General features: G+C 38.5%; 1 protein-coding gene across 1 annotated transcript; it reads left to right on the top strand.

The window, feature by feature from the left end:
- The first annotated feature begins 631 nt into the window (after positions 1–631).
- RRH (retinal pigment epithelium-derived rhodopsin homolog) lies at positions 632–15,339 on the top strand. The gene is made up of 7 exons (XM_036762309.1): positions 632–728; positions 4,674–4,864; positions 8,437–8,536; positions 10,434–10,587; positions 11,576–11,744; positions 12,856–13,034; positions 15,217–15,339. The coding sequence occupies exons 1-7, from the start codon at positions 632–634 to the stop codon at positions 15,302–15,304; spliced, it is 978 nt and encodes a 325-aa protein (XP_036618204.1). The 3' UTR covers positions 15,305–15,339.

Genomic DNA, 15,339 nt, shown 5'->3' with positions numbered 1-15,339 from the left:
TTGGCCGGTCACCCACTGTCACCTGAATTTCATTCCACGTAGCTAAGCTTAACCCTATGGAAGGGACACAATCCTTTATTCTTTCTCCATTTCCCTGCTTTCAGACCCTGACTTCTCCCTGGCTACACATGCATTCCACCTACCTGTCCCTCACTCCCACATGTATCTGGTGACAGAACTGTTTTCTTGGTGCAGTCTTAAGAGTTAGAAACACAAACACACACAGGTCACAGAAATGTTTTATTTTAACCTCTAGGTTCAGTACAATTAGAGAACATTCTCAACTGGGAACACATTCACAAGATCTAGAAAAATCTTGTCTAAGCCCATTGGGGTAGGGCCTGGCCCCAATTCCTAATAATCTTTTTAGACAGGGTTGAAGCCCAAGCATCTTGGTCAAAATTCTTAGTATTGGTTGCTCTTTGTTCTGTTAACAAGCTTATCTCTTGTTCTGGGAACTTAACCCATTTGCTGTTGAGCCCAATTAAATCCAGTGGGGGATGTCCTCCAGTGAAAGGGCTTCTCTTTGAGGTCTCACAGTGGAACTGATTTGTCCTGAAAATCTTTCCCCGAAAACATTCCATAGCTTCCGAAGACTTGTCTGGGAAGTTGTTTCCTAGCACTCTACAAAATGTTTCAGAATGATTCCTTGGAACCTGAAAAGGAAGGTCACTCAGTCTTTTCTCCAGCAGAGCACAATATTGTGGCAGCTTATTTGATCACAGCAGGTACTTATTTTTACCATTTGAACAATTATGTTTTAAAACAGGAAAGAAAAGAAAGATGAGGGGGGTTTCAGTTTCCTCAAGTCAACACATCCCAAATATACTTGGGGTTTGATCACAGTGTGAAATAGTAGAGAAATGGGCAAAAGTCCTTAGTGATTTTAAATCAAAAGTTGGGAATATCTCCTCTGTTTGGCCACTACAAATGAAATGGAGTGTAACAAATTTTATTATTAGAAATAAAAAGATGCTGTACTGCAGCGTTTTTTGCTGGGTCTTTTTGGCCATCTGCCATTTTCTCTTGACAACTTTCACAACCTTATATGTGGTGGTTGGGCTTGGGTTGGTTTTCAGAGATTTTTCTTTTCTTTTTTTTTTTTTTTTTAAACAGATATGGGGAACTCCTGGTAAGAAACTTCCTCTACCAATTAAGTTTGGCACCTTCTCTGCACCTTATGGTGATAGGAAGTTGAAATACACTGTCTTAAAAAGAAGAAAGTGCTTTGGATCTCCTGGTGGCAAATCCATGAAAATAAAACATTCTTAGCATTGATGATGCATTCAGAAAATCTAGGTCCTACTTAAAAGCACTTTTCCCAGAATCATTCATATTTCTTTAACCCCAGAAATGCTTTTTTATCAAATGAAAAGATTTTTATGCTAAAATGCAGCTATAAAGACAGCAGAGGTATTAAAGCAGTCTTTTTTATGGAACAGTTGTGGTAGTCATAATTCATATTTGTACATTTGCAGCTTTGTGCTGCAATATCAAATTTCTGAAAAAAGCCTTTTGGATTTGTTAGTCTCGTATAAGACTGAGTATTTAGTTAAGCTGAACTCATTGGATTTCAAGCCTCAATGTTGCTTTACACAATTTGTTGGGGCGAGGAGAATAAGCAGAGAAGTGTTAGTTTCTTTTCTTTGAAATGATTTTTGTTGACATTTTTGAAACCTCATACTCTTAAAATAATATGTAGGTAAAGTCTTATTAATACTGGGAAGTGTATCTTCTAAATAAATTGTTATGTCCTGGTGAATGGGCCATAAAAGTGATGCTTCTGGTTACAAGAATAGTGATCTTCATATAGATAAATCTTAATTTCATTATCATTCCATTATGTTGCTATACAATTTATTTAGATAATCTTCAAGTATCAACAACTTAAGTTAATAATTCCTCATAATTGCAAATAATGCCACAAATATTTTTGAACGTAACTTCTCAACCCTAACCCGCCCCCCCCCGCCCCCTGGCTTTTTGGCAATGCATTTAGGAAATGATACTAACTTAGAGGCTTGTCGGGTCAGACTGTGATTATTTTTGTAATTCTATTAATGCACTGCCAAATATTTTTAGAAAAAGATCTACCAGTTTAAAATTCCACCAGCAATGTGCTCGTTGTCCATAACTGTACAACACTGAATTTTGTTACTTTTAATTATCTTTGCCAGTTTGTGGGGGTTAGGTTTGTGTACCTCAAAGTTGTTAGGATATATAACTTTTGTTCTTGAATCTGAACAGTTTTTAAGTGATTTACAATTTGTGCCTCTGCTTTTATTTTTTGGTTGGCCATATCCTTTGGCTGGATTCATTGGACACTGAGTGATATAGCCTTAAATAATATTATTAGTTCCTTATAAGGGAGGGAGGGAACGAGCATGGAGGAAAGAGAGGGAGGGAAAGAATAAGCATTTATATAGTATCTGTTAGATGCATGGCATTGTGCTATGTGCTTTTTAATAATAATAATAGTAATGATCGCTAACATTTACATAGTGCTTACTATGTGCTAAGCACTATGCTAAGGGCCTTACAATTTATTATCTTATTTGGTCTTTACGACAACCCTGGAAAGTAGGTGCTGTTATTACCCCAATTTTACAGATGGGAAAACTGAAGTGAAATGATTTGCCTACAGTCATGCAGCTAGTAATTGTCTGAGGCTGGATTTGAACTCAGGTCTTTCTGACACCAGGCCTGGTGCCCACTGTGCCACCAGCTGCCTTTAAATATCAACTGCCATATAAATGTTGAATGTTAATTTTTTATATTTGTAGAACAAATGTTAGTTAATTGTTTTAAATATTTTTTTTTGTTATATAGAAATATTTTTGTCACCAAATCTACCCTGTCTGCAATAGTTTCTCTGGCTAGATCACTAGATGGTGCCAGTGTACAAAGCACTGGACATAGGAGTCAGGAAGACCAGAGTTCAAATCCAGTTTCCTACATTTACTGTCTGTGTGATCCTAGCTAGTTACTCTGCCTCTGTTTACTTCAGTTACCTGTAAAAGGGGGATAATAATAGCTGCTATCTCCCAGGGTGGTTTGTAAGAATCAAATGAAATAATATTTGTACAGTGCTTAACACAGTACCTGGCACAGGTACTTAGGTGCTTAATAAACCTTCCCTCCTTTCCCTTTCTCTTCCTTTCTCTCTCACTCCTCTGTTCCTTCTTTTCTCTCCTTCCTCCTTTTCTCTCTCTCCCTCCCTCCCTTCCTTCCTTCCTTCCTCCCTCCCTCTCTCCCTCCCTCCCATTAAGGGAAGCTTGCCTGCTTGAAGGAAGGCTTGCACACCTTTTATTAATAAGCTAATTAGGCGATGAGTCAGGTTGTGATACCTTCTGGTTCTGAGTCTGTTAGCTGAAAGAGTATATATTCTGAGAGGTGAGCTTTTCCTTTGGGGGCTAGCTTATGAGAAAGATGCGATTCCCTGATCGAGACTGAGTGGTCGTGTGTTCAGAGCTCCCTGACTGCTTAGAGGTAAAGGCTCTCATGATTCAGCGGTGGATGTAAAGCTTTGATTCAGGCAGTAGAGCCCTGTCTATTGGTCTTTATTTCTCTCTGTATTTTTTTCTCTGTAACTAAAGATCATTGACCCCTTTGAAGTTGCTTTCCTTAGTGAAGCAGATCTAAACCTGCACTAGTTTACCATCCTGAGTGTGCCAGTGTGATTGCTGCTACAAGGGTAAGCTCCTGGAGGATTCCTGGTAGCCACACTCCAGTTAGAAGTTCTATTCAAATTGGCATTTCATGAACCTCAGTCTGATGCTCCCTTGCCATTTATATTGCATGCCTTATTTTCTTGACTGTTTAGTTGACTTTGCATCAGTTCATGTAAGTCTTTACATTCTTTTCTCTATTCAACATATTTATTTACTTTTAGTTTTCAGCATTCACTTTTATATGATTTTGAGTTCTAAATTCCCACCCCCACCCCCACCCAGTCATTGTATTTAAATGACAACTTTGAGTGTGTTCCGAGATCTTTAAAGAAAAGTGGTTATATGGGTTGCAGATTGGTGGGATTGGTTACTAAAGTATGCTAAGGTAACTTCTCTCCAAAGTGAGAGATGCCTTTTTTGATTTTTCTGAAGGAAGAGCAGGGAATTGAGTCAGAGTATCTGAAACAGGAGAGACCTTGTTAATGAAAACAGGAACTATAGCTAAGGACCTGGGCAGCTAGGTGGCATGGTGAATAGAGTGCCAGGCCTGAGTTTAAAGCCAGCCCCAGACACTTAGTAGCTGTGTGACCTTGGGCAAGTCACTTAATCCTGTTTTAGTTTCTTCATCTGTCAAATGACCTGGAGAAGGAAATGGCAAACCACTCCAGTATCTTTGCCAAGAAAACCCCAGATGAAATGATTCAACAGCAGCAGCTAAGGAGCCAAGACCCAGAGGAGACAGTCACAATGGGATTCTGGATATTGGCTTTATCATTGTTAAAGGTATTCTGGGGTTCATAGACTTTTCTTAAGTACAAATACTACCCCTCCTTGCTAGTGCTTCCTCCAGTCCACTGTGTTTGTATCCGTGAAGCCTCCTGATCACTACATTGACAAAACCATACTATGACGGTCATTTCTGGCTACTTTGATGTTCGTTTTGAACTTGCTTTTAGACATACCCAGATTACACTGAGCACCTTGTTTTCTGTGTCTTTGTAGGTGTGATAAGTATTCTCAGCAACATCATTGTCCTAGGCATCTTTGTTAAATACAAGGAACTTCGGACAGCAACGAATACAATTATCATAAACCTGGCTGTTACTGATATAGGGGTTAGCAGTATTGGTTATCCCATGTCTGCTGCTTCAGACCTATATGGAAGTTGGAAATTTGGATATGCCGGATGTCAGGTATTTGAGAGCTTTTGGGTTGTCAGAGAATAATGTGGAACAAAAACATTGGTTCTGGAGTCAGAAGACCTAGTTTCAAATTCTCCTTCTGAAACTTACTGGATGATCTTGAGCAAAACTTCCCTATGGCCAAGTGTCCTCAACTGTAAAATGAAATTGTTGAACCCAAGCAGGGGTTCTTAACATGGCTGGGATCTGTGGACTTAAAGGAAATTTGATATCTGGATTTCAATACAATTGATCTCCTTGGTAATCCTATATATTTTATTTCATGCATTAAGAAATTTATTCCAAGAAGAATTATTCAAGAAAGAAAAATATTCCTTGTAACCTGAGCTCCATCAAACAAAGGCACCATTTTGCTTGAGAGAGTTTTAATGGTGACTATCAGTCACATGGACTATAGGGGAAATTATTAAGAGATCTAGAATAAATTCAGCCAGGTTTCACCAGACTGCCAAAGGGGTCCATAACACAAAAAAGGTTCTGAATTTCAACAATTTTCATTTTTTTAAAAAGAAGTAATTAGAATTTTTTTTCTTTTTAAAGAGGACTTATTATTTTAAGTGGGAATCTTGTCAGATCTTAGACCTAGTGCCTTTAATGACAATGGCTTGTTGGATGATTAGGAATTTGCTCTTGACTAGAATGATGCCAGAGGATTAAATAGGCCCATTTTTTCCCATAAATCCAAAGAGGAAAATGACATAGAGGAAAGAACGTTGAAGTGGAAATCAGAAGATGGGGTTCTAGTTGTGGTCTAGCTACTAGGCAGCTGTGCGTCAGAAATGGATCCTAGTCAAGAAAGGGGGAAATGCTCCCAAAGCTGTAGATATATGGAGATGCTCATAAACATTTATGAATTTGCTTTCACCTGCTGTTACCCAAATCTGTTGGGTGTGGGGAGGGGAAGGATTCTTAGGATCTTTGGGTCTTGGACATGTTGCATCTAGAACCTGAGCCCCATCAAACAAAGGCACCATTTTGCTTGAGGAAGAACATTTTAATAGGGATTATCAGTCATTTGGACTGTAGGGAAAATTATTAAGAGATCTAGAATAAATTCAGCTATGAAGGACGTGGAATATCAGCTGCAATTACTAGCTTAAAAATAATGACGTCAAATGACGTCAAAACCAGCATTTATTAAGCACCTAAAACGTGCCATGTACTGTGCTAAGTAAGCCCTGGAGAGGCAAAGAAAAGCAAAAGACAGGCCTTGCTTTCAGAAAGCTCACATTTTAACGTGGGAGCTGACATGCAAACACGTATCAACAAGCTATATACACAGGATAATTTGGAGGTAATGTCTGAGAGAAGGTGCTAGTACTAAGCGTGACTAGGAAAGGCCTATTGCAGAAGGTAGGATTTTAGCTGAGATTTGAAGGAGACTGGGGGAGCCAAGGGAGCAGGCAGGTGGCTCAGTGGATAAATTACTAGGCCTGGAGTCATAAAGACCTGAGTTCAAATCCAGCCAAGGATTCTTCACTAGCTGTGTGATCCTGGGCAAGTCACTTAACCCTATTTCCCTCAGTTTCCTCATCTGTAAAATGAGCTGGAGAAGGAAATGGCAAACCACTCTAGTATCTTTGTAAGAAAACCCTAAACGGGGTCACTGAGAGTCAGATGTGACTGAATAGCCACAACAGGGGAGCCAAGAGGCAGGAAGGACATTCCAGGTATGGGAGACAGTGAAAATGCCTGGAATTGGGAGAAATGTATATTCAAGGAACAGCCAAGAGGCCAGCGTTGGAGTGAAGAGTATGTACATGAGTATAAAGTGGAAAGGTATATATATTGGAAAGGTAGGAAGGGGCCATATCATGAAGGCTTTAAAAGTCAGGTGATTTCATATGCTGCTGTTGGCTCAAAGGGCCATTTGCATAAAATTCTCTTTGTGAGGGAGATTCAATGTTCTACACCTGCCTGGCCACGAGGGGAATCTGATTCTTTCTAATCTCTTTCCCAGTTCTGCCATTCTATGATCCTAAGAACAGCTTATATTTACAAATTACTCTCCATATATTATCTTATTTGATGTATCTCGTCAGATCCAGAAAGCTTTGCAAACTTTAAATGTGAGTTATTATTATGATCAACCCTTTTTTCTATTTTTTCTTGGAGGGGGGAAGGCAGGGCAATTGGGGTTAAGTGACTTGCCCAAGGTCACACAGCTAGTAAGTGTGTCAAGTGTCTGAGGCTGGATTTGAGCTCAGGTCCTCCTGACTCCAGGGCTGGTGCTCTACTCACTTAGCCATCTAGCTGCTCCAACTCTTTCTAGATGAGAAAACTGAGTCTCAGCCAACATCAAGTGACTGGCTCAGTGTCACACGACTAGTGACCATTAGAGCCAGTGCTCTAGTGCTCTTCATTAGGTCATTCTCTCTCTAACGGTAGCCATTCCCAAGCCAACCAGAGTTATGCAAACTTGTATATGGATTTTCTTTTAAAATTTTAAAATCTTGTTTTGTTAATGTGCTTTGGTTTCATATCAGTTTCATTTCTGAATGTACTCCTCTATATTCCCCTATCCACTGAGTTATCCCTTGTAACAGAGATTAAAAAAGAAAGAGGGAAGATCTTTTTGTCTTAAAAAAAAATACTATTTGTTATATGGGATGGCTCTCTGGGAGGGGAAAGGGATGGGGAGAGATCCTGGAGAAGGAAATGGCAAACCACTCCAGAATCATTGCCAAGAAAACCCTAAATGGGGTCACGAAGAGTTGGACATGACTGAAACAACTGAATAACAGCAACAATCTGGGCAAAACTATGATTAAAAAAAAACAAAAAAAATGAATAAAAACTTATTTTTAAAAAACATTTTTTAATACATTTTTTTTTCAAAGAAGAGGAATAAAGTTCAACAAAGCTAAGCAGCACATTGACAAAGTTTGCTGGAGTCTACCACATTTTCTCACTTCTGCAATGGAGAGAGGAAAAATACATTTTTTTCAACTCTTCTCCCTGTCCAAGCTCGGTCATTATAATTCTATGGCATTCAGTTTTTTTGTTCTTTTGATTTACATTGCTGTAGTCATTTGTCGTACATATATTTCAAACCAATTTTCATGGTTGCTTTTTCAAAAACAAATAGTTTTCTGGACTGATTATAGTATCGAAGAAATTTAGTTCAGTTATCATACTACTATAGAAAATGTTTCCTTTTAAAGTCCCCGTTTAGAATTAAGCATTAGAGATAGTCAATGTTATACTTAATGTAAAGAAAACAAATTAAATCTGAGTTTTTGATGTATTGGTTGAGTTGAATAGGCATAACAGCCACAGCTTTTTTTTTTTTAAACCACAGAAAGAACAAGTGACTTTCTGTTATAACATGTATTAAAGTATAATCATTACCTTGAGGAAATCTCTTCAGATATGAGTTCATCACAGTGCTTACCTGAAATGAACTTATTAAAACAATTAAAAAAAACTCAGTTATTTTGCTGGTTAAGAGTTAGTAAAATTAAAATATGCCTGAATATAGATAAAATTTTTTGAATCTAACAGTCAAATTTTAATTGCTTCCTGGGAGAGTGATTAAAATTGTGTCTGATTTTTAATTTCAGATTTATGCTGGTTTAAACATCTTTTTTGGAATGGCAAGTATTGGATTACTCACTGCTGTGGCTATTGATCGGTATCTGACCATCTGTCAACCTGACCTCGGTACAGCTCTGTCTTCATGGTCTTTCAAAAGAGATTAATGATGAGGGCTGAGTCATTGCACCATTCTCTGCATACATATCCAAAACAATTTTGATGGTTCTGAGCCACATTCAGTATTAATTTTATGTGGGGCCCGGTTTTTTCAAGGCCAGTTTCAAATGATCTTCTTGGTTTATTGTCTAACACAGTGGTGCTCAATTTTTTGGTCCCTTTATGACCCCTTTACATTCTCAAATATTGAGGATTCCCCCAAAGAGGCTTTCTTTATGTGGGTTACAGCTATGGATATTAACTGTATTAGAAATTAAAATGTCTTAGGATTATTATGAATCATTCAACTAGCATTTTTTAAGCGCCTTCTTTGTGCTATGCACTATGGGATATGATATGCTTAGGATACAAAGAAAGACAAAGAACCCCCCAAAAATGTCGATGACTCCCAAGCGTCCTTGGATCACACTTCGAGAACCACTGATCTAGCATATAACCTCTTTAAAATCTATTTTCTGTCTTAAATCTCTGTCTTCAACTCAGGCTTTAACTTGGTCCTTTCTGACAACTTTAACTGCTTGGTAACTGGCTAACCAGAAAGTATACCTACAGCCACACTCATCAGTAATTTTGTTCCTTATTGTAACTCCTTACCATGCTAAGATGTCATGTCTCTTTAGAATTTTGTTTTGGATGAGTGTTGACTGAGTTCAGCACATGTTTTTGTTCTATACTTTTGTTCTTACATTTAGGACAACTACTTATTCATTTATTCCCATTTTCTTCAAAAAAAAATCTGCATAATCCATCTTCTCAGAGATGACCAAGAAACTTTGTGTCTCAAGTTGTAATTTCTTCTTTAGATTTCTGATATTGAAAGTAACAAGCAAACTAACCTTAGAATCTTAATTGTATTTCTAGGAAAAAGATTGTCAGTCTATTTCTATCACTCTACCTACTGATCAGTGGGCTCACAGTGAAATCACAAAGCGTGATGCTCAGGTGGTGTTGAAAATCTCAGTCCTACAAAAGAAGGGATATGGAAGAACAAGAATACTGCCCATATGGCATTGGGACCATATTTGTTACTCATGTAGTATCATAAGGTAGTTTTTGGGTCAGGGCTGATCATTTCTGTCAGATGGTCTTTAGCTGAAGAATTCTTATGTTGTTCTGGACTCCAGCTCATCTTTCTCTGGAAAATTAGTTTTGCTTTGGCTGAAATTCAAGTCCAGAAATCACACAGGAAGCTGTGGAGCTGAGGTGGTGGTGTGTTTTTTTTTTTTTTAAATCATTTTCCTGAAGTCTGTTGGCAAGCTCTATTTGGTCATTTCCAACATTGTGGAGATTCTATAATTTTCTTCACCCATTTACTGACACAGTTTAATCAACACCTCTGTAATATCCCGAAGAGGGCAACTGGTCATCAGTCAGCAAATTGAACTCTTCATTGCCTAGAGACCAGACTAAAATTCCAGACCAAACTGGAGTAGGGATGGAAGGGTGAGTGCTTGAGTAGAGAGTCCTTTCATTTGCCAAATTGAATGTTGCAAGTATTACAGAGATAGAAGATAGGTGTCAAGCAGTGAGTAGGCCATAGACTAAATTAGTTTACCTGCTTTTGCTAACACAATACCTTTAATAATGAAGTAGGTGTGCAGTGAGTCACAGACAAAACTAGTTTACTTGTCTTTGAGGATACAATACCTTTAATAATAAAGTATGTGTGCATACTTAAAGTTTGAGAGAATGAAAACGCTAAAATGTAAAGAACCTCCCAAATACAAAAAACCCTCTGAAACTAATTAGAGTTTAACTCAATCCCAGCTTTAAAAAAAATTGGGTGGAAATGCAAAACATTTATTGATGAATGATGTCAGCATTGATTATGTTTATTGGTCAATAGGAAGAAGAATGACTCCATATAATTATACCGTAATGATTCTGACTGCTTGGGTGAATGGCTTTTTTTGGGCCTTGATGCCTATTATAGGTTGGGCTGGTTACGCTCCTGATCCAACTGGTGCTACGTGTACTATAAACTGGCGGAAGAACGATGCGTAAGAGAGTTTTACTATGTAAAGTCACATGCTACAAATTTAGGAATTTCTACATTCCTCTGTGTTTTGACTTAGATTGCTTTTTTTTTTTTTCCTGCTTAAAGAGTATTTCTCAGCCTCATGGATATTTTGAGAACTTGAAGAGTTTCTAGACAGGGATTGATACAGGGCAGAGTTTATAATGGTGGGAATGGGGTGAATGGGACATGAAATTTTGTAGGTTTTCAGATTAGAGAGGCTTTGAGAGCAAGACAAGAGATACAGGGAAGTTCCTTTAGTTGGTTAGAGGGAGTTTCTTTTCTCCCTATCCATATACCTATGTGGGCAGCTAGGTGGTAAAGTAGATAGAGCGCTGGGCTTGGAATCAAAAAGACTTATTTTCATGAGCTCAAATCCAGACTCAGACCCTGGGCAAGTCACTTAATCCTGTCTGCCTCAGTTTCCTCATCTGTAAAATAAACTGGAGAAGGAAATGGCAAACCACTCGAGTATCTTTGCCAAGAAAACCCCAAATGGGGTCAGGAAGAGTGGGACACAACTTAAAAACAACTGAACAGCAACTGTAGGAGCACTTGAAGGTAGGACCTAGAATAGAAAAGAGAATTGGGGGTGAAGTAGGGACCCAGAATTCATAATAATGATTCTCAAGGTCCTAGTGTCTACTCACTATTTACAATCTTTAAGAGAGTGCCTAGGAATAAAACATCTTTTGGGTGTTGTGTAGACAAAGTTTCCACAAGAATTCTGGGAAAAAGCTAAAGTAATCCCTGCTATATCGTTTTCCTGGGAGAATGGAGTTCATCAAAAGAATGTTACTATGAAAACCAGAAACAGATCTCAATTAACTTTAAAATGATGAATTTTCTTTTAAAAAAAGACAAACTTTTAAAGAGAATTATTAGAATAATCTTCAGAATAATCTTTGCTCTAGCTATTAATTTTTTGTTTTAAAATTCTTTAGGGTATAATAATTATCTTTATTTTTCAGATCTTTTGTTTCTTACACAATGACTGTCATTGCTATAAATTTCATCATGCCCTTAATGGTCATGTTTTACTGTTATTACAATGTTTCTCAAAAGATGAAACAATATACTCCTAGTAGCTGCCCTGAACACATAAACAGAGACTGGTCAAACCAAGTAGATGTAACAAAGGTAAGAGGTGTTAGTTCTTTGAGAAAATTACTTGCAGTTCTCATTGTGTAAATGCATTCCAATCAGTCTATTATCACTTTCATGCTCTTATGTTGCAATCAGTTAAGCTTGATGTCTGTTCTTCTATGTCACCTTCGTCCCTCAACTTCGCAAGTAGAAAGTTGTCAAAGGTTATAGATCATTACCCTAAGGAAGTGATAGGGCAGTTTCAGCAGCCTATAGCACAAGACAGGGCTTTTTTTTTTTAAGCTCGAAAACGTTTGCTGCTGTCATGTTCCCTCCCCTTGTCACTTGAATGAGGTATCTACCTCCTTTCCCTTTGCTCTCTTCCTTTGCTTGCCCCACCCTCCTTGCCCCTGGCAATTCCCATCTCTGGCCAACGTTTGCTCAGCAGTCCCCAGCCATGCCAGAAAAAAGGGGGAGGGAGCAGAATGCTGACAAGAAACTTTTTAAAGACTGTCAACCTGTGTTCTGGGCAGCTGGGTGGCACAGTGGATAGAGGGCTAGGCCTGGAGTCAAAAAGACTCTTCCTGACTTCAAATCTGACCTCACTTACTAGCTATGTGACCCTGGGCACATCTCTTAACCCTGTTTGCCTCAATTTCCTCATCTGTAAAATGAACTGCTCCAGTATCTCTGCCAAGAAAACCCCAAATGCCCAAAAGTTGGGCACGACTGAAATGACTAAACAACAACAAAACCTTGTGTTACAGGGTTGCCTAAATTTGTGTAAGATTCTCAAAGTTAAGTTAGCGTGTGTTCATACTGTGCTTGTTCCTGATACTGGAGCTATCCCTGGGCACACAAGGAAGATGAAAATGAAGAAACGTGTATGAATTGTACACAATTGCACAATATAAAACTCCTAGCTACTTCTCTTTCCTTCCCCTTCAATTTGTATTTCTAGAGATTTGCCTCATAGTATTGAAAAGTTAAGTGACTTGTCTAAGGTCACACAGTCCATAAGTGTCAGAGGCAGGACATGAACTCCAGTCTTCCTGGCTTTGAAGACAGCTTTCTAACCGTTATATCACAGTGCCTTGCCCCAGTACTAAGCCAGAGAATTTTTATATATTGAAGTGTTTAAATTGACAACTGTTTTGTCTTCCAGATGTCTGTGATAATGATTTTAATGTTCCTGCTTGCTTGGTCCCCTTATTCGGTTGTGTGCTTATGGGCTTCTTTTGGGGACCCAAAGGAGATTCCTCCAGCAATGGCCATTATAGCCCCTCTCTTTGCAAAATCTTCCACATTCTACAATCCCTGTATATATGTGGCTGCCAACAAGAAGTAAGTGCTTCTAAACAGAAACTGTAAAAGTTGTATTGATATAAAAAGGTAACAGTGGTATGAGTTGATGGCATAGGTTTGGAGTTGGTAGGTATCTTGGAGATCATCAGATGCAAACTTCTCCTCTTCTAGGTGAGGACACTGGAACCCAGAGAGAGCTAAGGGATTTATCCAAAGTTGCAATGATACTATGTGCAGTGAGGCAGAATTCAGACTAGGTCCGGCATCCTATTCACTAAGTCAGATGCTGCCTCTCAGACTTCATCTAAGCCCAGGGAAACAGTCTCATGTTAATTTAAAGAGCCCTGGGACTCGATGGTCATCATTTTAGGCAAACGAGGACTCTTCTGTGTGTCTTCTTCCGGGAGAATTCCCCTCTGCTTCTCCATCCCCTGTATCCCTCAATCAAACACAATTTACATTTTATGTAAACTAGGAAGAAAGATAGAATGAATTGATTCTACTGAAATACTTCACCCAGAAGATTTAATATAGAAGAAGGGATTTTGAAACTTAGAATTTGAACCCCAATGCTTCTTGCTAAATTTTTATGTGCCTAAAGATAAACCTTATTGTATACGTGTGTATAATAGATACAGAGAGAAACACCTGTTGTTAACGATCGAACAAGGGTAATATCTACAAACAGGAGGAATGATCATTGCATTCACTCACTCACTAATTCGTGTCCTATTTGGAGTTCTACTGGGATGGATAGTCATGTGAAAGCTCAAGATTGTATATTCAATTGTGTATTCTTGTCTCCCCCTTTAGAATATAAATTCTTTGCCAGCAGGGATCATTTCACTGATTATTTTTGTATTTCCAGTACCTGAAACATAGTAGGTATTTAATAGATGCTTGACTGTTTGATCACAATTGTCATTGTTAAAATTTTCAGTAAGGTTGGGTCTCTGCTAGGAAGTAGAAGGTTATTAAATTCATATTGACATCACTCCACCACACCCCCTCTGTTAATTTGGCAGATTGGCACCTTCCTGCCTAATTGTCTTATAAAGTTGTTTGGGGGCACTGAGTAGAGAAGTGACTTGTTCAGGGTCACACAGTCAATATGTGTCAGAGTTTGGACTTGGTTCCAAATTTTACTTACTCTGTTAAGTAGGTGGCACGGTGGATAGGGTGCCGGGCCTGGAGTCAGGAAGATTGAAATTCAAATGTGGTCTCAGATACTTATAAGCAATGGGACTCTGGGCAAGTCACTTAACCCTGTTTGCCTCAGTTTCCTCATTTGCAAAATGAGCTGGAGAGGGAAGTGGCAAACCACTTCAGTATCTTTGCCAAGAAAACCCCAAATGAGGTCATGAAGAGTTGGCCGTGACTAAACAACTCAACAGCAACAACTAACTACATCAAGCTTCCTCTTTAAATTCAATCAATAAAGATTTGTTAAGCATTTACTGTGTGTCAATCACTGTGCTAAGCACTGGGGATACGAAAAGTGGCAAAAGATAATCCTTGCCCTCAAGGAGCTTATATTCTAATAGGGGTGATAACATACAAACATATATCCAAAGCAAGCTGTTTACAGGATAAGTAGGAAATAATTAACATTATGAAAGGTTGGGGAAGGCTTCTTGTAAAAAGTGGATTTTAGTTCATACTTAAAGGAAGCCAGTCTTCCAGAGCTGAGGAGAGAGAGCATTCCAGGCACAGAGGATAGCCAGAGAAAATTCCCAGAGCCTAGAAAGTGTCTAGAAGTGTCTTGTTTGTGAAACAGCCGGGAGGCCAGTGTCAGTGGATGGAAGAGTGCATGTTGGTGAGTAAGGTATAAGAAGACCGGAAAGGTAGGAGGAAGGGCAGGTTTTGAAGGGGTTTTAATAGCAAGCAGAGGATTTTGTATTTGATTCTGGAGAAGATAGGAATCATATTTCAACTGAAAGGCAGTAATGAAGATAGTGGACTAAAGCATCCTCAAGCAAACAAATGTATTTTGTCCCACATAAAGGGTGAACGCTAAATGACTTCATAATTTTTTTCCAATTTATGGACAATAATCTGAATTTGGTCTTTAGACAAAAATATAAACTCTTTAGAGTTTATATTTCATGTATTTTTAAAGGTATTCAAATGGAGATGTTAGAGACAGAAAACATTTGGAAGTTTAAAAAAACCCAATATTTCAAGCAATTATGATATAACAGATTTCTCCCCTTCCTCATAGGTTCCGGAGAGCAATATATGCAATGATGCAGTGTCAGACTCATCAGTCAGTGTCTGTATCCAACGCGTTGCCAATGAACCTAACTTGAGATAAGCTTTTGAATTATGAAAGGAAAAAGAGCCG

This window comes from Trichosurus vulpecula, chromosome 6 (assembly GCF_011100635.1).
Source record: "Trichosurus vulpecula isolate mTriVul1 chromosome 6, mTriVul1.pri, whole genome shotgun sequence".
Taxonomy (NCBI): Eukaryota; Metazoa; Chordata; class Mammalia; order Diprotodontia; family Phalangeridae; genus Trichosurus; species Trichosurus vulpecula.
The sequence above is the reverse complement of the archived record's forward strand: the minus strand, read 5'-3'. Positions and strand labels throughout refer to the sequence as shown.

Coding starts and splice junctions, on each gene's coding strand:
- RRH (XM_036762309.1), top strand. CDS start 632: ATGTTTCAGAATGATTCCTTGGAACCTGAAAAGGAAGGTCACTCAGTC. Junction 10,588..11,575: donor AACTGGCGGAAGAACGATGC/GTAAGAGAGTTT, acceptor TTTATTTTTCAG/ATCTTTTGTTTCTTACACAA. Junction 13,035..15,216: donor TATGTGGCTGCCAACAAGAA/GTAAGTGCTTCT, acceptor CCTTCCTCATAG/GTTCCGGAGAGCAATATATG.